We start from the raw sequence: 22,378 nt of genomic DNA on the forward strand, positions 1-22,378 counted from the left end.
TTACAGAAGACCTCAGAAATTTCGGTTTCATCACACAGTGTCCGTGCTACACTTGGCTCTCCCCCCCCCAAAAAAAAAGTTCCCCCTTCCCCTGTAGATACTGTGGCCCTCCGTGTCCCCTTGTCTCCCCCATCCCCGCGGACTCCCACTGGTCTTGGGTGGCTGGAAGGTTTACCAGGCTTTCCTTTGAATTTTCTTTTGGGTTCTCCTGGCTTTCCTTTGAATTTTCTTTTGGGTTCTCCGGTTACTGCAAATGGGTCCCAATTCGTGAACGCCTCAGGCAGAGAGCTGGGCTGGGGAACTGGAATTGAAATGCAAAGCCCTGCTTGGGAGGAGGAGCCCTTCCCTTCCCACCGGCAAGGTCAGAAGGAAGTAACTCTGGTGGGGCCACCACCAGGTATTGGGAAGCCCCAGGCCTCTTTACCCCTGGCTTTGAGAGATCACCCTCAAGACCAAGTTGGTGGGCAGTGTGGTCAGGAAGGAAGGCTAGTGGGGGGTTAGGAGCCAGAATCCAGGAGTTCTGAGCACTGACCCCACTATAGCTGGGGACCTGAGGCAGTCTGGCACCGCTCACATCTTCATCCTTAGGTTCTGCAGTTGTGTCCTGGAACACTTCCATCTATTTTGTGAGGCTTCGACTCAAAAGCATTTCTTGGGAATGGTTTCAGTGCCGTTCAGGCAAAGCTCTCACAGAATCTTTTTATTTATTTTTTTTGGGGGGGTCACACCCAGCGATGCTCAGGGGTTACTCCTGGCTCTGCACTCAGGATTTACTCCTGGTGGTGCTCAGGGGACCATATGGGATACCGAGGATTGAACCATGGTCGACCCGCATGCAAGCTAACGCCTTCCCCGCTGTGCTATCTCTCCTGCCCCACATTATCTTCTTCCGTGCAACAGATCCCACTGTCCCCAAGGCCTGTGTCCGCGGAGCCTTCCCAATTGGGATTTGGGCTGTTTTGGGGGGAGTAAGGGAAGGCTGAAAGTTGAGGCAGTTGCCAGTGTCAACCTTGTTGGCTGGGCCAGATAATTTGCATCATTAATTAGGATTAGGAATTTTGGCATGTGATTTCCCCCCAAGCAATTGAGCATTAGGGAGGGTGAAAAGCTAAGAAGAAAATTGTTTCTCAGAGGATCAGAGCCATTTCCCTTCCCCCCTCCTCTGGAGTTTGACCTATTTATGTGCTTTCAGAGTGCTGATGTCATAGCCTCTCAAAGGGATATTGTATGTCTTGATGGGTAACTTCTTTTAAATAGTCCTAAAATATCTCCATCGCCATTAATGATCAGCGCCACTGCCTTTAGTAAGGGACATTGTCCGAGGACACTGAAGAAGGCCGGGGGGATTGGTGGCATTCTTCAACTCTCCTTTTTGCAACAGCTGGAATCTAGTTGGCAAAAGAGAAACTATCAGGAAAAACTAGCATGTGTTGGTGAATATTCTTCAGTTATTAAACAAAAGCAAAAATCACCTCTTGGCCGGAGCGATCACCCAGCGGGACCCAGGCTTGCTCCCCAGGACCGTGGTTTCCCGTAGCCCACCATGAAGGATCCCTGAGTCAGAGCCCGTGAATAAGCCCTGAGCACTGCCAGGTGTGGACCCCAAACCAACCAACCAACCCACCCCATTGCCCCACCCCCCCAGCTTTAAAATGGAATGCCGAGTGTGGTGGAGCTGAGTATCTTTGGACCTATTTACTAGCGGGGGCTTAGTGGGGAAGCCTTTCCCTGCCCGTCAGATGCCCGTTTCTCTTGCGGGATTAATCATTTCCTTTTGACCTTGTGCTCTGCCCCTAACATGTTGCATTGATCAAAACCTGAAATGTGGAGTCCCATTCCCCACCCCCACCCCCACCCCACCCCATTCTAATTAGAAGCCCTGAGGTGCGAGGGGGGAGGGGCTACTTAGGGGAGAAAAAAGTTATTTGCCAAAAACACAATGGGAAATGTTTTTGCAACAAACTCCCACCTTCCTGTTTGGTTTTTAAACTTTTGTGTGGACCGGCTGATTGGAATCAGCCTTACCCAAAAAGCAACGGGAAAGCTCCTTAGTTTTACTACTTGACTGTTTTTTGTGTGTGGGGGTGGGGGGAGGGGGATGAGGTGAATACGATTGGTAACTTTTCTTTCTATAAGTGATAAATCTCTGCTCTGTTAAAAATTCCTTCAAATCTGTTTCCTCTTACATTTAATTTGATTCTTTTAAAATGACTTTAATGTGTCACTAAAAATTTTGAACAAGGAATAAAATGCAATTGGTAATAGGGGTAAATGTAGTCAGTAATAGAGTTAAAATAACATCAGGGGAGAGGCAGGGAGGGTGTGTGTGTGTGTGTAGAACTGGTTGCAGGGTGGTAACCCCCCTTCACACACCCGCCCCCTCTTTATGCCAAGTGCTTTCCACACCCTTTCTTCCTATTTGTAATGGTGCCTAACAGAGCAAGCAGGACCCCTGGAAGGGGGAGGAGAGGAACAGGATAATTCTGATTTAAATTAATTATCTCTTGGGTGGTAACCATACAACATTAATTTTTTGGTGTGTGTTTGCTTGTTTGAAGGGAGGCTGGTCCACTCCCGGTGGTATCCCGGGTGCTGGCTCTGCTAGGGGTCATTCCTGGCGATGCTCTGGGTATTCATATGTGGAACTAGGGTTCCAATGACCCATTGTGCAGGCCGCAAGTGCCTACTGCCTCCCCCCCCCCCCCCCCACTTTTTGGCTTTTTTTGGGGGAGGGGTCCACACCCAGCAATACTCAGGGATTAATCCTGGCTCTGCACTCACCCCAGCTGTGCGGGGGGGGGGGGGGGGGAACCAGAGGGGATGCTGGGAGTCAAACCCGGGTTGGATGCTGGGAGTCAAACCAGGGTGCAAGGCAAACCTGCCCACTGTGCCATCACTCCAGGCCCTGCAAGTGCCTTACCCTGTACTCTTTCTAAGCCCCGAAGCATTAAATTTGGGGGAGAATTTACTGTCAGGGTTGCAAAATAATGGGGGGGGGAGGACTGTTAGAAATTATGAGAAGTTGCTAGAGGAGCTGATACTTAGCATTAAGAACAGCTATCTCTTGGGGGGGGGGGGGGAGGAACTTTTTGCTCACTTTCCGCTAGCAAGAAGCCATTCAGCAGAGAGAATGCCTGGAACCCTGGGCTGGCGCTTGCCTGAGGGGGGCTGGGGGAACAAAGGCTCCATATGGACCAGCTGCCATCTTGGACCCGGCTAGTTGATGATTGGCTCTAAGCCTTGGACTCAATTGATCACAGAGCCCCTGGGGGTCTCCTTTTGGATTGTGGGGCCATGAGTGAAATTAGGGACAGGGACCGCGTTGTGGCCTCAACAGGAGTCCCCAGGGGCACCTCTGAAGGACATTGAGGGCTGTGTTTCTTCCCGGGAACTAGAGAGGGTGGGGGCTGGGCGGAGGCTCAATTGGTTTTACTGGCTGGTGCCTGAGGGGGTCTCAGGGAAATCTGAGCCTCTCGAGCCTGGATGAGTGGTTGGGATAAGTGCTGTGAAGAGACTCCGAGGGAGGAAGCTGGGGCTCTGCCACTGGGAGCCCCCCAGGAGCCGCTGGCACCAGCGGTTTCAGACGGAAGAATTGGGGGTTCGGCTCAGAAGCAGCCGCCTTCTTGCTCAACATTTGGGGTGCCGGCGGGGAAGTTCTGGGGGTGGTATGTCTTAGGGTGGGCCATATATGCCCTGCCCTAGAGGACGGGATTCTTGCTGTGGGAAGAACAGGGTGTTGGGCTTGGCGCTGTGGATTGAGGTTTTTTTTTTTTTCTTTTTGGGTCACCCAGTGATGTACAGGGGTCACTCCTGACTTTGCACTCAGGAATTACTACAGGCAATGCTCGGGGGACCATATGGGGTGCGGGGAATTGAACCCGGGTTGGCCGCATGCAAGGCAAACGCTCTCCCCTCTGTGCTATCGCTCCGTCCCCAGGAGCTGTGGATTGAGGGTATCCAAGGAAGGCTGCTGTTCTGTTTCTGAAGCTGTTGGGCCAGACAGAGGGTGGCAAGCCTCGACCAGTGTGTTCTGGTTCTATTGGGCCATCTTTCTGGTTCCAGATCTTAAAAATTTTACCTAGAGTTTAAAAAAAAAATCATCATTATTTTGGGGTTTGGCCACTTGTGGTTTAGGGCCTTTGGGGGGGGGTGTTCGGTGTTCTGGTTTATTCCTGGTGCTGGGCTCAGGGTCCAACCCTGGTGGGCTAAGGCATGGGGGTGGAGTGGTCAGCAGGCAAGTGTGTGCTGAGCGCAGAGTCTGCAGATACTCGTGACTTTTGCCTGGACTCTCGAACCTGACTTTGGTTTTCTTTTTCTTTTTTTTTCTTTTGTCCTGCTTGTGGGTGATATGATTCTGTCTCTCCATTTCTTCATCTGTAAAATGAGGACGCACGGGTTAGGTGGCCTGATAAAGCTGTGACAAGTGAGGCGAGTTGATGGCTGCCCTCACCCTGACCCTTCCTTTGCATATAGAAATGTTGACTGTTCGAAAGGTTCTCCAGGGCCTGAGAAACCTCATCACAGCCAACTTCAAGCGAAGAAGCTTTCACTGAAGGCCCCCTGTGCGCCTCTTCGCCCAAACTTCCGTTCAAAATGCTAGTCTCGTCCTTTGGAAATGAGATGGGTTTTTTCTTTCTTTTTTTTGGGGTCACACCCGGTGATGCACAGGGGTTACTCCTGGCTCATCATGCACTCAGGAATTAATCCTGGCAGTGCTTGGGGGACCATATGGGATGCTGGGAATCGAACCCGGTCGGCCGCGTGCAAGGCAAAATGCCCTACCCGCTGTGCTATCACTCCAATTCCCCTGGAAATGAGTTTATGCTTTGGTATTGCACCTTTACTTAAATGGGTTTAGAAAAAGACCCCAAGAAGATACAGTGGGTAGGGTGGCACGTTGCACGCAACTGTCCTGGTTTGGTGCCCAGCACCCACATATGTCCCCAAGCCCCGAACACAACCAGAAGTAAGCCTCCAGCACCACCTGGTTTGGTCCCCCAAACTGAGACACACTTGATTTGCTTTCTCTTCATGTTCACCTCACATTTTACATGCTGTTTTTCACTCTGCAATTTACTATAGACCAAAAAAGCAAGCGCCTAGCACACCCAGCTTGAAAACAGGTGAAGAGCATGCCCTAAAGAATTGTGTGGGGCTGGAGCAATAGCACAGCTGTTTGCCTTGCACGCGGCCAACCCGGGTTCGATTCCAGCACCCCATATGGTCCCCTGTGCATCACTAGGTGTGACCCCTCCCCCCCAAAAAAAAGAAGAAAAAAAAGAATTCTATGATCTGAAGCACATCCAGCAATCCATGAAAAGCTTGTACCCGTTTTCTTGACATATGTTAATATGTACGCTGCTCTCTTTTCCCTTTTTTCTCTAACTTTTCGGAGACAGTCAGTAGGGGCTGGGCAGCTCATGTTCAATCTTATTTAATAAGATTTGAGCAGTGATTTGACCAGTTCCCTGTTGGTGGGGAGATGTTTTGTTTTCACAAACATGGTGCCATAAATCATGAGTCTTTAGGGAAGCCTCCAACCTGAATGGCTGGAATGTCAGAAAACAGATCCTGTGTCTCATCAAGGTTCTTACTTGCCGGAGCAAAGGGATGCTGTCTTCTCTTTTGGAAGTTGCCGCTTTTCCTCAATCACATCCTTTGGCCCGAGTGATGGTGGTCATGGCCAATCAACTTTCATACCCAACACTGCATGTGATTCTCTGAGAACTTTGGGCTGTGAGACCACTGCCCTCTTCTTACAGAAAACTCAATAAAAATATCCCGTGCATGGTCCTCCCTGCCTGTTCCTCTCTGATGTGGCGTGGTAAGGAATTGGACACCTGGCCTAAATGGGCACCAAGAGCTACCATGGCAGGTGAGGCTAATGGGAGAGGAGAGGAAGCGGGTTCCAGTCTGCCCCAAGCTCACCCTAAATCCAAGACAGCAGATCTGGGTCGGAGGTCTTGCCGCCTGGAACTTTCGGAACATTTGTCTTCATGGATTCCACCCGCTTTCCAGTGGGCACGTGCGCTGCCACCGCACCCCACTCAGCAGTCCTCGAGCTAAATTTTGCTCAGCTTGTCACTAACCCTGCAGTTCTTCTCTGCCAGTTGCTGACTTTGGGTGGGGAGGGGGGTGTTGCAAAATTGCCTTCCCTGAGTGGCTCCTATATGCTCAACTCACCTCCTGCCTCTCCAAGTGAAACATCCTGAACCCAAGCTTCCAAAAGAGCTTTAGGTTGACAGTGCCATGACATTCCAGCCCTGCCTGGGGTCGTGCGGTGCTCCCCACGCCACGTGGCTGGGTCTGTCACAGTGAACGGCCACCCAGGGCAACCCACCACCGTCTGCTCCAGGCAGAGGCCTGGCTTTGAGTTTTGCTTTTCTATTTTTTGTTTTTCACCCTAATGGCACTGTGCTCAGGGAGCACTCCTGGTTGGTTGGGTGTGTGTGTGGCGGGGGAGGGGGTTCACATGTGCTGGGGCACCATCCAGCCTGGGTTGGCTGCAGACTAGGTGAGTACTTGCTGTCCTCTGGCTGACAAGTTTCTTTTGTTTGGTTTGGGGCCACAGATAACAGGGATCACTCCTGACCGGCTGGGGCATCGATGTGTTAGAGATCAAAACTGTGTTGTCTGGGTGTACACGCACTTTAGCTGAGTCTCCAGCCCGAGCTGGGCTGCATTTGAGAGTGAAGGATGTGCTGACAGCCACGCAGGGGACGGAGCCCATTGGCGGAGCACTGGCCTGTACTATTTCTCCAGCTTGGTTTCATACATTTTGGTTCATCCTGGCTTCTCTGTTTTTGCTTTCTGGGTCACACCCAGCGATGCATGGGGGTTATTCCTGGCTCTGCACTCAGGAATTACTCCTGGCGGTGCTCAGGGAACCATACGGAATGCTGGGAATCGAACCCGGGTCGGCTGCATGCAAGGTAAATGCCTTACCCACTGTACTATTGCTCCAGCCTCCTGGCTTGATACATTTTTGTTGGTGTATGCAGAACGCCAACAACCACAGATTCTGCTTAAATCTCCCAAGACTCTTTGTTCAGGGCCCAAATGAGTCTTGAAAAGGAGATAGATTTGCTGCTGAGATTTTAGGCCTGAGAAATACAGCCACCTGTCTTCATTTTAAATTTTTTGGGAGTGGGGGCCACATTGAGCTATACTCTGGGGTTATTCCTGGCTCTGCTGTGGAATCACTTTTGTTTTTAAATAATGTAGGAGTACTGTTATTTGTTCGGCCATTGATGAAGCTGATTGAATTGGGCATGAATTCCACATTCCTTTTTTTTTCTTCGATTGTACCACTCTGAGATAGAGTTACAAAGCTTTCATGTTTGGGATTCAGGCATATGATGCCGGAACACCCATTCCTCCCCCTGAGTGCACATTTTTCACCACCCACATCCCAGTCCTCACCCTGGCTCTGTGGCAGACAATTTCTGTGGGGTCACTCTTGGCATGCTTATGGGCCCTATATGGGGCGCCACAGGGATTGAACCTGGGTCAGCTGTGTGCAAGGAAAACACCTTACTCACTGTATTATTTCTCCATCCCCTTGTCTTTTACTCCCAGTTTTGAGTCACAGAAAAAGCAAGGCCAGGAATTTAAAGCAGAGATGAGAACTAAAGACTGGCTGGTTGGTCGGTTGGTTTTGGTTTGGGGGCCACACCCAGTAGAGCCCAGGGCTTACTCCTGGCTCTTAGCTCTGGGATCTCTCCTTGGAGGGCTGGCTTGGTGGGATCATTTGGAATGCCAGTGACTGACCTTGGGCTGGCCATGTACATCCTACCTGCTGTTTCCTTGGCTGTTTTTTTTGGGGGGGTGGGGTGGGGTGGTGAAAACACTACTCAGGGGTATAGTGCTTGGGCCGGGGGATCAAGTGCTCTTGACCTCTGTACTCTAACCAAGGGTGGTTTTATTTAGATCTCTCCACCCCTATATCCAGCATAATTTCTGTGGTGGGGTCACACCCACTGGTGAGTGGTGAGGCCTGTGGTGCCTGGGTTTGAAGACAGAGCCCGAGACATGTAAGGCATGTGCCCTGCCACTTGAGCCTGCGCGCCCCCCCCCCCCCCCAACCCTTCAGCTTTCCGATTACATAACTGACATACCTGATTATTTCACCAGCTCAGAGCTGTTGGGGGAGGGGAGGTGCAGCCAAACTTCCTTCCCCCCACTGACTTTTAAAAAAAAAGTTTTATCTTTACCTTATCTGTTTGGGAGATGAGGGGTGGAAGGTCTCCTGATTGTATGATCCTTTCCTGTCAGAGAGCTAAGGCCAGGTGGGACCGCCTCCCTTGTTGGGAGGATGTGGGGGTTGCAGAGAAAGAGCCACAGCTGAGACTTGAACTGATTCTAATTGTAGGGTATTTAAAAAAAAATGGAGAATAGCACAGCGCGTAGGGCGCTTTCGATTCCTAGCATCCTGTATGGTCCCCTGAGCACCGCCAGGGCTAATTCCTGAGTGCAGAGCCAGGAGTAACTCCTGAGCATCCCCGGGTGTGACCCAAAAAGCAAAAAAAAAAAAAAAACAGCCGAACAAACAAAAAATAGGAATGGGGATGGAGGGGTGTGCACGTGAGAGGAATATGTGGTTCATGCATTTGCCTCAGGTGAAGTTTACTCCACCCAATATGGTCCCCTGAGCCTCCCCAACAGGGGTGATCCCTGAGCTCAAAAGTGAGGAGTAAGCCCTGTGCCCTGAGTGAGCCTTGCGTGTGGCCCCCAGGCAAAAGAATAAAGCCCGGTGGTGGAGGTGCTGGGATTCTAGCCCAGGGTGGTGGTTATTATTTTTACCTGCAATGTCCCCCACATAGTCATCTTTTTGTTTTTCAGCCATGCCTGGCTCTGTGCCCAAGGGATCGTATATAGTCAGTGCCTGGGTAGAATCGGGCCTTGTACAAGGCAAGCGTCTTAATCCCCGTACAAACTCCCCAGCCCTTGGAGACCCTTCTGAAGATCGCCATTAGCTGATTTAAATCAAGTGTCCTCTTTGATGCCAGGCAAAAACCCGTCCTCTAGTTTCCAGCAACAGAAGACCTAACAACAGACACCCTCCGCCCAGGTCAGAGAGGCAATAGCAGGAGACAACTGCTTTCCACAGGTGACATCTGTCACCAGATCTGGGGTTCATCTGCCCCAGGGCTCCTTCCTGATTCTGGCAGTTTGTGGGATTGCCCCCCCTCTTAAGGCAAAGTTCCTAGAGGTTACCCTTACAGTGACCCAGGTTAAGGCTGACCCAGGCAGATGGGGGTTGAGGGCAGCAGAAGCCAGGGGAATCGATGTGGAAAGGTGTCAGCAGAGGGAAACTGGGGTTTCCCAAACTGGGGTGTTGGGGTGTTCAAGGGCAGAGTGAGACACCTACCAATATCGAAAGGGGCTTGAATCTGGACAGCAGGCTCTGTGCCAGCCTGGCCTGACAGCGTGGTCCTGTGGCAGTTCAGATTGTGGTGGCTTAGGGGACAAGGTCTGGGTGACGTGCTCCAAGGCAGGATTTCATGCAGAGAAATGCCAGTGATGAGTAATGTGAATCAATCAAATTGTCACGCACACTGTGGCTGGAGATAGCACAGCAGAGGGACACTGGCTTTGTAGGCCACAGACCCCAGTGTGGTCCCCAGCACCATCATCATATGGTCCCCTGAGCCCTGCCAGGAGTGATCCCTAAACCAGGTGCCGTCCGTCCGTCCTTCCTTCCTTCCTTCCTTCCTTCCTTCCTTCCTTCCTTCCTTCCTTCCTTCCTTCCTCTCTCCCTCCCTCCCTCCCTCCCTCCCTCCCTCCCTCACACCCAGAGATGCACAGGGGTTACTCCTGGCTCTGCACTCAGGTATTACTCCTGGAGGTGCTCGGAATCATATGGGATACAGGGAATTGAACCCAGGTGGGCCACGTGCAAGGCAAACGCCCTACCCGCTGTGCTATCACTCTAGCCCCTCAACTGCTTTCTTAACATGGCTGCAGTCCACTCTCCCTCCTTTCGTCTTGGACTCGTGGAAGAAACTGCTGAAAGGTTCTGGTGATTGCCAGGGGCGTCTGAAGCAAGGGAAGACTCTGCAAGGGCCTTCAGCTGTGTGGGGTGAGGTGAGGGGAGGTCCCCGGCACCACCTGGTCTGGATGGTTCACTGCGAGGACCTGTAAGGAGCGCAATCATGAAAGTGTGTCTGTTCTCTGTCACACAGGGATAAAGAGAGCATTTTATCCAAAAATTTTCATTTTTGTATTGAATCACCACGAGGTACACAAGATACACAGTTGTTACACAGCTGTTCAAGACTGAGTTTCAGTCATAGTGTTCCAACACCCATTCTTGAGCCAGTGGCCCCACTCTTTCTTCCCTTTGGCAGTTACCTTTTCCCCCTCCCCATTTTTTATTTTCCTTTTAGGCACAGTGATTTGTAAAAGACGGTTACTGTAGGGGTATCATGCGTGTATATCACTTTACCTCCCTTCAGCACTTCTTGTGCAGTGATGTCCAGCTATCATTGCCATAGGGGTCCCTTCTCTGTCCTAACTGCACTCATGACACTTGTACCAGATCAAGATTTTGAAAGTACAAAATGTCCTCATCGCCCAGTTTTCTTCCCAAGAGGCTACCAGTTTCTTTCTTCCTTTTTTTGCTTTTTGGGTCCCACCTGGCAGTGCACAGGGGTTACTCCTGGCTCTGCACTCAGGAATCACTCCTGGGGGTGCTCGGGGAACCATATGGGATGCTGGGAATCAAACCCGGGTCGTCCACGTGCAAGGCAAATGCCCTACCCGCTGTGTTACAGTCCCAGTGGCCACCAGTTTCTTGTACGGCTCTAGGAAAGAGCACATAGCTGTGTGTGTATGTGTGTGTGTGTGCTCGCCTGATTTTTGTGTTATCCCCTATATTGGGTGGGACTGTATTTACACCCATTGCCCTGTGCACTCCCCCTCCCTTTCTTTATAGCCACTGTGGCTGCATTGGGGGTCTCAGACTCCTGGTTGTGGCACTTGCTGAGAGAAACCACACATAGAGATTGCAGGGCTTGCACACACCTGTGGGGGCGCCACACAGACAGTGCTGCTTGCACATGTTACGGTGAAGTGTTGCCAGGGACTGCTGCTGAGTTGTCGCAGGTGTGGGGCCACATGCTGTTTCAGTGCTGGGTTCTGTGCGCAAGCACACACTGCAGTACTACTAGGACCTCATGGTGTCTATGGGCTGCTCTGGGGCACAAAGTTACAGCCTCACACCTTTCAGACTAGTAGTTTTAAGAGTTGAGCCATCCCCCCAAAGTCCTGTGTGATGCACTTTCATTACTTGCTATGTGGGAATAGCTGCACTTTCATTACTTCTATGTGGGAATAGCTGTCCCTTCTCTGTCCACTCCTCCCCTATTCCCACCCTTTGCGACAAGCTTCCTAACATGGACCAGTCCCCCTGGCCTGTGAAGAGCATTTTGAGGAAGGTCTCAGAAGCATCTGTCGAGGCCTCTCTTCCCCGACGGTATACCTGCTCCCCCCATCAGGGACTGGCCATCATTCCTGAGTGGCATCGCACACCCCAACTTCCCCGTTTTCAGTAAACCCCTGTGTGTGAGCCCTCTGCACGAGGGCAGCAAGATTGGGGGCACACCTATGTGTTGTTGGGGGTGGGGTGCTCTTCCTAATAGTATCTGCAGATAAGACAGTTGTGGCAGTGTCATGAGCTTGAATTGGCTGGAGACAAATCAGGCTACTCCTGATTTGTTTCAATTTTGTTCATTCTTCTGCATTTTTCTCTGACCCTTTTCCTAGGGCGCCTCCCCTGATTTTAAAGGCCGCATGATCTTGGGGTGCTCTGGCAAGTGAAACGCCTGCTTCTTCAGTCAGCTGGCTGTCTTGCAGGCGTGTCCAAAAAGGCCAGGAGGGACTTAACTCCCCAGAGTGACACTCTTTTAAAAGCCCCAAGCACCCCCCCCACTCTCCCCTGGGACACTACAGGATACAAATGGGCCTTCTGCACCCTCGGTGAGAGAAAGCATCACACCCATGTCAAAATTTATCTTTCTTGGCAGGTTTGTGATTCTGTAGCTTAAATTTACCTGGGAAGCAATTCTATGTTGGAACGAATCTCTTATTTGCTTCAGGGGACCCTGCCAGGGCCTCTCATTAGTCCCCTGGTGGTCAGAGGCATACTGGACCTAATGATTTCCAAGGGCCATGGGTGCTGTAAATTGAGCCCTGGGCACTCATAGTCTCCACCCCCCCAACCCCACCCCCAGCACTGTGATGTGCTCAGCTAGGCTCCCAGGCTTGGTAACTTCTACAGAGCTGGTTTTGATCCCCCTTCCTCAGGGAAGCGCATCTTAGTGAGCTTTGACAGTTCCGCCAGCCAGCCAGCCAGCCAGCCATCCTCTGTCACCTGCAGCTTCTGACTTCCTCCCCTTTGGCAGTGGAAACCTTTTAGTTTCTCATACTTGACTAAGCATTATGCCCGGATATTTACTTCCTTTCAGTGGGGAACTGAACATTGCAAACCCTCCCACACTTTAAACTTTGCTCGACACTTTGTTTCATTGCTGCAAGCACTGTGACTTCTTGCCCACACCTGGTGAGATCATGTGGGAATGCTGGGCTGGCATGTTCCCACAACCCCCACATCCCCCCTTTCCATCCTTGCTGAAAAACACTCTCAGATGTGTCCATCCTTACCAGTAGCCTTTCTCTGATGTGGAGGTTTTATTTTTTGAATGGGAATTTTACTTTTTTAAAAAATTTTTTTTCTTTGGGACCACAACCCAGTGATGCTCAGGACAGTCCTGGCTCTGCACTCAGGAATTACTTCTGATGGCCTGGGGGCCTGTTTATGTAGTGCATTGGGACTCCACATGAAAGCGCACCCTACCCAGTGTATTACTTCTTTGTACCCCAGTTCCCTCTTTTCTGAGTCTGACTTTGGACCACCGTGAGATAAACAGTTACCAAGTTCTGTGTGATTGGGTTTCAGTCATACAAATGTTCTCACTGGTCCCTCCTGAGTAGGAATTTCAAGACACCCTGGTTGATTATATGTTTCTATTTTTGTTTTGGGGCCACCCCTGTGATGCTCACTCCTGCCTCTGCACTCAGGAATTACTTTTGGCAGTGTTGGGGGAGGGAGGCATATGGGATGCCAGGGATCGAACCTGGGTCACCTGGCTTCAAGGCAAGTGCCCTCCCCATCTGCTGTGCTGTCGGAGCAGTGCACTGTTTATTTTTTTCCTTCTGATTTTTGGGCTACACTTGGCGATGCACAGGGATGACTGGTGGGCTGTGTGCAGGGCATGGATCCTACCTGCTGTGTTCTACCCAGTTTTTTTGTTTGTTTGTTTTGTTTTCCTTTACTCCCTGTTTTGTTGGTGCTGTGATCCCAGGTGATGGGAGCTAATCAGGCCTGACTGCCCTGACTGCCCCGAGCTGTTTTCACACTGTTGAGGCTCTTTGTGCTTGCTTTTGCCCAGGTCTTCATCCACACCAAGGCACAGTTTGGTTGTATGCTTATTGTGGGGTTCAAGACAGTGATGATCACACTTGCTCTTCCAGGGCCACACTTCCTGAATGGTGTTTCGCCGCATTCTTTTCTTTCTTGGCGTTTTGGGGTCACACCCAGTGATGCTCAGGCCTTACTCCTGGCTCCACACTCAGGAATGACTCCTGGCAGTGTGCAGGGGACCATGTGGGATGCCCGGGATCAAACCCAGGTTGGCTGCATGCAAGGCAAATGCCCTCTCCCCTGTGCTATCGCTCAGGCACCTGTTTTGCAGCTTTCTACTTGGAATGTGCCTAGAATTTGCGTGTTGTCAGGGTGGAGGGCTGCAGAGCTTCCTGGATTATGCCTGGGTACATATGAGGCACCAGGGATTTGAACTTGATATTTGGCATCATATTTGCTCATAAGACTGACTCTAAGCCTTTGTTGAATAAACTATCCCATCTTATGTGTGCTGGCCACATCTAGCAGTGTTCAGGCCTTACTCATCTCAGAGATTACTCCTGAAGGGTGCTCAGAGAGTGTTGGACATAGGTCGCTGCGTGCAAGGCAAGTTCCTTAGCCATCCTACATTGCTCCAGCCCCTAAGCACCCCGAGTGTCGTTCAAGTAAATAAATTTGAAATCACGTTTGGTAGAATATAATCCTAAATACAGGATTCGGAGAGTGACATGAGTCAGACTCAGTCCCACGTGTGACACCTTCTAGAAGGTACTCTCTTCCTGAGAACCGCTGCATGTTGCATGAGAGCACATCACCCTGGAGTTGGTGCAGACAAGAGCCTGACAACCAGAAGGGTCTAGGGAAATATCCAGAAAAGCAAGGGAGCTGTTTGGAGACTTGAATTCTGGAGAGTTGAGTTGAGTCATTTTAATTCTTGGAGAGTGCAGGTATAAAAAGGTTGAAAACCACTGACCCAGGGTGGCAAATTCAAAAAGGTTGGTTGAGGCATGCTAGACCCTAAGGCTCTAATTCCCACCTGCCTATCTACTGCTGTCCAGAAAGCAGAAATGCAGGGACCGGAGGCAGGGAAGTCTTCGTTAGCCTGCTTCTTCCTCTTGCTCGCTCTCTTCTTAATGTTACTTGCAACATCTTGATTGTCCCTTGAGAAATTGAATGTTTGTAGCCTGCAAACAGCACCTGAAGTTTGGCCCTCGCCCCTGCCCCCACCCCTCCCGGGCTGATGGGGGTGGGGGGAGCTGAGCCTGCCTTTGTGAAACTGTTTCTTCAGGGGCTCCAGCTAACCCTGCACCGGGCCGCCCCAGGGTGTCATTGTTCTGCTGCGGCTTGGAGAGGCCGAGCTAGCGGGGAGCTGGTTTTCTTCCAGGATGAGCTCATTTTCATAGTTTCAGCCTTTCCAAGGGGCTGATTTCTCTTCAGGTCGGCAAGGAAGCACAGCGGAGTGGCAGCTTTCAATCTTTGGCTGGCTGAGCTCGCCCGTTTCCTTGCGCGTTTCCTTAGGCACCCCATTAGAGAAGGTCGAGATTCTGGTTTCCCATGTATGGGCTCCCACTCATTAAAGTGCGCTGGTGGGTGGTCCCAGGAAGGGCGGATAGGGAATGGCCAGTGGATGGGGGGTGGGGTGGAGGGACTGTTTACCTATACCCAGCTCAGGTGTGTGGATGCTGAGAGTCCCAAGAGGAGGATGGTTTGGGAGGCTGATACGGAGGAGGGGGTGGGGGTGGGGCAGTGACTGGCTAGTGGACTGGTTGCAAGGTTTCCCCCTAAAGACAGGGGGTGGGTTCGTGGCCTGACTTTGGCAGTGGCATAAAACATCAACACGTTAAGCCTGAAGTAAATAAAAGAAACAAGCTTTGTTTTGTTCCTGGGCCACACCTGGCAGTGTTCAGGGGTTACCCTGGCTCTCCACATAGGGATAATTCTTAGTGGTGCTCAGGGTACCACCATGGGATGTTGGCGATTGAACCCTGGTCCACTGTGGGCAGGGCAAATGCCCTACCCTCTCCAGCATGCTCACGCCCCCCTCCTTTCTGTTTCTACATGTCATTTTATCGCTTGCATTTTCTGCCAGGGCAGAGAATTGGAGAGCACTGCCAGACTGCACTGTACCCAGTTTGGGGTGTTTGTGTATCTCACTTCCAGCCAGTTCCCACTCTGTTACCTCATCTGAGGTTTCTCATCACACCCAATTCTGCTCACGACTCACTCTTGGTGCTGTGGTCACTTTTGATGGCCTTTGCCGGGGGTGGGAGGGTGGGGACACACGACCATATGGGGTACCAGGGAAGGAACCCGTGTTAGGCACTTACAAGACAAACTCCTCGCAGTACTTGCTTTCAGGCTCTATATCTTAGTTTACTTCAAAGTATTACCCACATCTTTGTGGCTGGTTGTGCCTGTGAATTGGAAATTTTCTAGTCCTAGAAAATGCTATGCTTGTGCAAAATTAACAACCGCATCACAAAGTAGTGCATGTGAAGAAATGATACTAGTGGAAAAGCGTTAGTTGCTTTCATGCCAGTTTAGTTTTTGTTGCCAAGTTTTAAAAAATTGAGGGGAGAGGGACTGGGGACTGCATGACAATTCTGGTTCCGTACTCAGGATTTCACACACCTGCCTGGCTAAAAAGCCAAATAACCAGTCACGATCAGGACCATCCTGTTGTTCGTCGATTGCCTTGAGCAGGCCCCAATAATGGCTCCTTCGTCCTAGCCCTGAGATTTTTTTTTTTAAAGTGCCATATTCAAGGCTCGGGGTTAGGAGAATGAGACCCATCATTGTTACTGGTATTTGGCATATTGGGTATACCACGGGGAGTTTGCCAGATTCTGCCGTGTGGGCAGGTTACATTTGGTAGCCTGCCAGCTTGTCCAAAGTAGGAATGAGATGATAAGATGTATCATCTTAAGATGCAGTTGGTGGGTGTAACTGTCTAGCTACTGGCAGGTCCAGTCCCAAACCGTGCAGGCTTGGAGATCTCAGCCCCGGGTCCCACACACCTGGGTTCCTCTGCCAGTTCTTTTATGCGTGAGGCTCATCCAAGTGTGTGGAGAGTGGTCCCAGCATGGCCTTGGCTGGGGCCCGGAGATGATAATCAGTAGCCAAGTAAAAACCTGGTTTCCTGATCCTATTTGATTGTGGAATTAAACGGGATGAGTTTGCCATCCCTGGGTTTGCTTTGCTGAGTGTTTGAATGGCCTGGTCTGTTTTATACACCCTCTTTCCATGGGAAACCCATCTAGAGACCTTCTCTGAGCTGTGTGCTCGCAGACACCTTTTCTTGCTGCCGCCCCCCTCCCCCGCCCACCGAGCATGCGCAGACCTGAATGCCAAGAACTTGCAGGTCCCTTTTGTCATGCTGGTAACAGAAACTAGTGTTTGATGATCCTAGTTCTTTAGTGGCAGCAACTGAAATTTAAGAATTCTTTCTGTCCATCCTCAGTATGTTAGGGACAGCAGTAAATAAACACTTTGCCCAACCGAAAATGTTGGCTTTTATAAAAGAACAAGACTATTTACAGAAGCATTTTGTGGTGTGTGTGCTACAGAAATCAGGAAACCGCTTTAAAATTAGACAGGTACTAGTTAAATCAGCTCTGGTATCTTGCTAGCCTATCAAGTACAATATGCATCTTTTTTTTTTTTAAGCCAGGCCGAATGGTCCAAGTGAGAAGCTTAGAAGAGGCACTGCTGACTCTGAGTGGAGTTGCACCTGGAGCCCTTTGACCTTAGTTCCATGATCCGGTAGCAACAACTTGGCCTATTTCAGAATCACCAGAGATACTGGTGCTATCACTGAGAGTGGACCCACCCCACCCCCCTCAAGGCCGCCTGAGGCAAAAGTTGTATATGCATAGCCTGTTTGGGGAGTGGGTCCATTAAAAAGTAAAATCAGTTGAATAAGATATGGGCGTGGGGGGGAGGAGAGATTAAGTAGGCATTTGAAGTATTTAAAATCGGCCACTCTAAATTAGTAGAGAGGTTTTGACTAGAGGTGCAGCTTTGTTGGCTTCTTGAAAGGTAATTTGTGCTTTGTTGTTCCTGGTTGTACCAAGTGCCCATGGAGCCTGCCTAGTGGCTGCTGCCTGTGGCCACTTCCGTGATGACAACCCTACGGCCTAGACTGACCCTCTCGGTGTGCTGCACTCTCTTCTGTCCCAGCCAAAGTCTGGGAAGACCAAGTGTCCACATGGGGGTGTGGGAGGTTATGCCAGAGAGCAGCCTCCAGGTGAGACTGGGAGACACCAGGGGCTCCCCTGCTTCTGTTCTCCAGGATGCCTCTTCTGAAGCCGGGCGACTCGCATTGTCACCCAGCAGCAGCCCGGCCAGATACGGGGCTGGAAGTTCCCAGTGCACTAACAAAGCGCCAGATTTAAAAACTGCCTAGGGTAAACAGTGCCCATGTGCTATTTTTATTTATTTTTTCTTTGGCCTCCTCCTCCTCCTCTCCCGCTGGGCCCACATTCCTTGGTCTTTGTCTCTGCCTGGTATTTTAGAAATTTTGGGAGAGGAAGGCTGTGGGTGGGGCCTGCTGGAGGCTGGGGGCAGGGAAGAGGGGTGGTCACTTGCAGGGTCAGAGGTCGCGCCTGCTCCATTCAGCCCGGGCAGCCAGATTGTCGCCATGGGATGGGGGCGTGTCCTTGCAACGGCCCTGGAAAGCCCCTGGCGCGCTTCGGAATTCCTGCCACAAGAGGCCAGCTTCTTCCCGCTGCCCAGGCCCTTAGACCCCACTACAAGAGCTCCAGTTGCTTTATTTTGGGGGATCTAGGGGGTTGGTGCCACACCTGAGGCTTCCTCCTGACTTTGCTCAGGGATCACATGCCTGGCAGGCTGTGGGATGTTGGGGATTGAACCCGGGGCAGCTGTGTGCAAAGCAAGCCTCCTGCTGCTCTACTGTCTATTCAGTCCTTTTCAACAGTGCTCTTCCTTCACTTTCTCTCACTTTTATTTTTGGGTGAGGATCACACCTATCTCCATAGTCGGAGGGGGGGATCAAACCTCGGACTCTGGAATGTGAAGTATGCACCCCAAAGCCAGTTTCCCTGGCATGTGTTTTTTTCCAGGAAAAAAAAAACCCATCACTGAGCTTCTGTTTTAGTTTGTGAGGTGTGGAGGGGTGTGTGTGTGTGTGTGTGTGTGTGTGTGCGCGCGCGCGCGCGCGGGAGTGTATGAGAGTGCGAGGGATAAGATTGGTGCTGTAGGGCTGAGCTGCACCCCTGACTCGCCCAGCTCAGCTTTGCATCTATCTGGCTGCTCCTCACAACTCCCGACCTACTTGTGCCCCCTGCTGGCAGCTCTGCCTGTAGAATTCCAGCCCGCTGTGGCAGGCACCTGGTGGTCCAGGGAGTCCCGTGAAGCGGTGCCACACAGGGATGCCTGCCATAGTCCCTTTGAAGGGGGGCATCTGAGACGGTGGGGGACCTTGGGCTCTAAGGCTTGGTTTTGGGTACCCAGTTGCTACCTGCTGTCAACTGCATCTTCAGAAACCTTGGCAAAACCTCCCTGTTACAGGAAATCACATCATCCAAGGGCCTGGCATTGAGCCAGCCTACAACTCCGGAAAATGTCGTCATGGTGATGTAGATGACACCTGGAGCCTGGTGGCCTGGCTTTGCACAGTCCTTCAGTCCTTTAGGGATTGTGTCATTGTGACTTGGGGGTCCCCAGAAGTAGGGTTTCAGAACTATCACAGTAGATGGGACCCCGCTGTGTGTGACAGCATTGTCTGTTCCCTGCCCCACACTTCAGGTCTCATCCACTCAAGCCTGTGCAGACTCAGGGTGTTGACTACAGGCTGCTCCATTTGCTTGACCTCTGATGTCCATCAGACGCAGCTGAAAGAAAGCAGGGGAATGGGACACCATCCTGCCCAGCTGAGCGACACCTTCTGTCCTGGGCAAGGCGGGGGAGGCCATTCAGACAGGCGGGTCAGATGGACAAGGGACTCGCCACATGTCCCATTCGCCCTTAAAAGGAGCCTTCTGATGTCGTGCTTCACACCATAGGCAGGGACCCTTTATATTCCCATGACAAATGGGGAAAGCAAAGGGAAGGAATGTTCTGGAGAGGTTGAAGTGGGTGGGAGAATTACTTTAGGACTAGCTCATAAAACTGCCCCAGAGCCCCCAATTTACCCAACCTTGCCTCTTTTTGTTAGCATTTAAGGTTAGCTCAAGAATGTTGTTTGTTGTTTTCCTTTGTTGGGTGGGGGGAGATGGGGGTGTGAGGCCACACCTGGCGGTGCTATTTTGGTGGGGGGCGGGATAGGATACATCACGGGAGCACTTCTGCCTCCCTGCCTCCCTTGTGCACGAAGTATGAGCTCAGCTTTTGAGCTCCCTCTCCAGTCCTGCCTGAGAATTTGAGACCCCAGGTTGGAATGATATACAGAGTATCTCTAAACAGGGAGTCTGCTTTTAGAAATGATTGACTATGAAGAAGGCAAATTGCCTCCCTTGATTTCAACACTCACCGTTGTTGACAAAGTTAGCAGCCCTGGACAAAAATTGGTAATGAAATTAGAGACCTCATCACATTTCTCTTAAGTAGGTTACTTTTGTGAAAGGGGCCTTGTCCGACAGAAGCTTTCTTCCTTTTCCTGCTATACCCTTCAGAGCCCTTGGCCGCCAGAGGTCACTGACTGCAGTGCTCGGGTGCTTGGGGGCCTGTGCCGTGTGGGTGAGACCTAAGTCCCTCAGGCATGCATTCCACTCCAGCCCCTCCTGCTCTCCAGGGCCCTAGAAGCATCTTCAGAGCAAGAGCAGGACATCCCGCATCTAAATCAGAACCTAAACGCCCAGTCTCTATTTTTTTTTTAATGTAGGAGGTACTGCTATTTATTCAGCCACTGATTAGGCTGATTGAATTAAAAGCCCAGTCCCTAGATCCAAAAGTTCCCAGAAAACTGGAAAGATCATCCCGCAGATAGGGTGTAGGCCTCGCATGTAGCCAACCCAGGTTCAAATCCGCAACACCTTGTGAGGTGTAATTTCTAATGGCAGAATTAGGAAGAACCCTTGAGAGCCACTGGGTGTGACCCAGAATTTAAAATGCAACAAAATGGGGGGGGGGGGAGTTCCCAGAAAGCAGCGTCTAGCCCGAGGTGGGTGGGTTGCCCACATCTCCGGCTTCTCCGGATGCCCAGGGATGCAGGCTCCTTTGTCTGTGCCACTTGGGAAGTTGCTGGGGTTCTGGCCGGGTGATGTAGCTGCATTTCACCTTATTTGCCCTGTGCCCCTTCTATCCCTGCCACCCAGCCTGTCCTCAAGCTGTGCTTAGACAGCGGCCACATCTTCCTCTTAGGGCTCTGGCCTGCGGGGCCCCATGTGGGATGAGTATCTCTCTGCCGGCCACCAGCCACCACCTGCAGCTCAGCCTCCTCCCCCGTGCCGGGGACAGCCTCCTGGCTCCAGCTCCCGGCCTCACACCCAGGGAGAGGCAGCTGTGAGCCCCACTTTTGACAGCCGTCCAGCAGACCTCTTACACAGACTTTGGTGCAAAGGGGCCCCTGCTCTGCGGAGGGAGACAATGGGCTTGGCCCATTTTCCGTGCCAAGGAGCCCTGGCTCCTGAAACCTCCACAGTTATCAGCGGACTGACTCGTGCCAACCCTTCTTCCTGCCTTTCTGCCAGGGGGTGGGCCCCAGGGAGATGGAGAGTCACATAAAGCACCTCTGTCAGCCCAGCTGCTTTCCAGGCTCTGCTCCTCGAAGCCACTTGGCAGGAAGAAGAAAGACAAGAAGCTGGCTGACCTTACAGCGTAGTGGCGAGGGGGGGGGGGGTGGCTTTCGGGAACTTGCTGGGTCACAGGGAGAACCAGGCTACTGATCTCCTTGCTGGGAGCGGTGGCCAGCACACCAGGAGACGGGTGGGGTTCGCTTCTGATTCCTAAGGCTAATAACCCCCAGTTCTGTACCCTGGAGGCCATTGACCTGCGGAGGTGGTGGGGGAACAGGGATTGGACCCAGGTCAGCTGTGTGCAAGTCAAGTGCTTTATTTATTTTTATATTGCACCCGGTGATGCACAGGCTCATGCATCCAGGAATTACTCCTGGTGGTGCTCAGGGGACCACATGGGATGCTGGGAATCGAACCCGGTTGGGCCGCATGCAAGACAAATGCCCTACCCGCTGTGCTATCGCTCCAACCCCAAGTCAAGTGCTTTAACTCCCAATCTCTCTCCTACCCCAAACCGGGAGTCCTCATGCCAGCGATCTTTGTGGGGCTGGGCGTGTCTCATTCTGCCTCCAAATGCAGCTGGACTGGGGAGTGGGGGGGTGGTTGGGTGTGTGGGTGAAGACACCCATTCTGGCCCTCTACCCCCACCCCCAGTCTCATGCCTGTCCTCTCTCTGTTCCCCAGGTGCTGCACCTATACTGTGACACTTGCTCCGTGCCTATCTGTCGTGAGTGTACCATGGGTCGCCACGGAGGCCACAGTTTCATCTACCTCCAGGAGGCGCTGCAGGACTCCCGGGCTCTCACCATCCAGCTGCTGGCTGACGCCCAACAGGGACGCCAGGCACTCCAGGTCAGTCTTCCCAACGATATTTCAATGTTTTGGCACTAACTTTGGCCACCCTCTCCTCCCTTGCCCCTTTTATTTTTTTCTTTTTGGATCATACCAGTGATGCTCAGGGGTTACTGAAACTCTGCATTCAGGAATCACTCCTGGTGGTGGTCAGGAGACCATATGGGATGCCGGGGATCGGAACCCAGATTGGCAACATGCAAAGCAAACGCCCTTACCCGCTGGACTATCTCTCCAGCACCCTTGCCACCGCTTTTGAGTTCTTGGGCCAACTTCAAGTACATAAGGACCATGGGAAAAGGGACCTTGCCAACAAGCACATGGCTCTCTGTACTCTGGGAGGGCCATGGGATTTGCCAGAGCTGCTGGTGCTTGGAAACTCCTGTGACCCCTGTTCTCCCTGCCAGAG

General features: G+C 51.6%; 1 protein-coding gene across 1 annotated transcript in view; it reads left to right on the forward strand.

The window, feature by feature from the left end:
- The window catches only part of TRIM71 (tripartite motif containing 71), a 58,469-nt gene that overhangs the window by 26,815 nt on the left and 9,276 nt on the right, over positions 1–22,378 (forward strand). Inside the window, exon 2 of the mRNA XM_056129551.1 lies at positions 21,802–21,969. Within this exon, the coding sequence (XP_055985526.1) occupies positions 21,802–21,969 (168 nt within the window). The remainder of the gene's footprint in view (positions 1–21,801; positions 21,970–22,378) is intronic.

The sequence above is a fragment of the Sorex fumeus genome, unplaced genomic scaffold, assembly GCF_029834395.1.
Source record: "Sorex fumeus unplaced genomic scaffold, SorFum_2.1 ptg000072l, whole genome shotgun sequence".
Lineage (NCBI taxonomy): Eukaryota > Metazoa > Chordata > Mammalia > Eulipotyphla > Soricidae > Sorex > Sorex fumeus.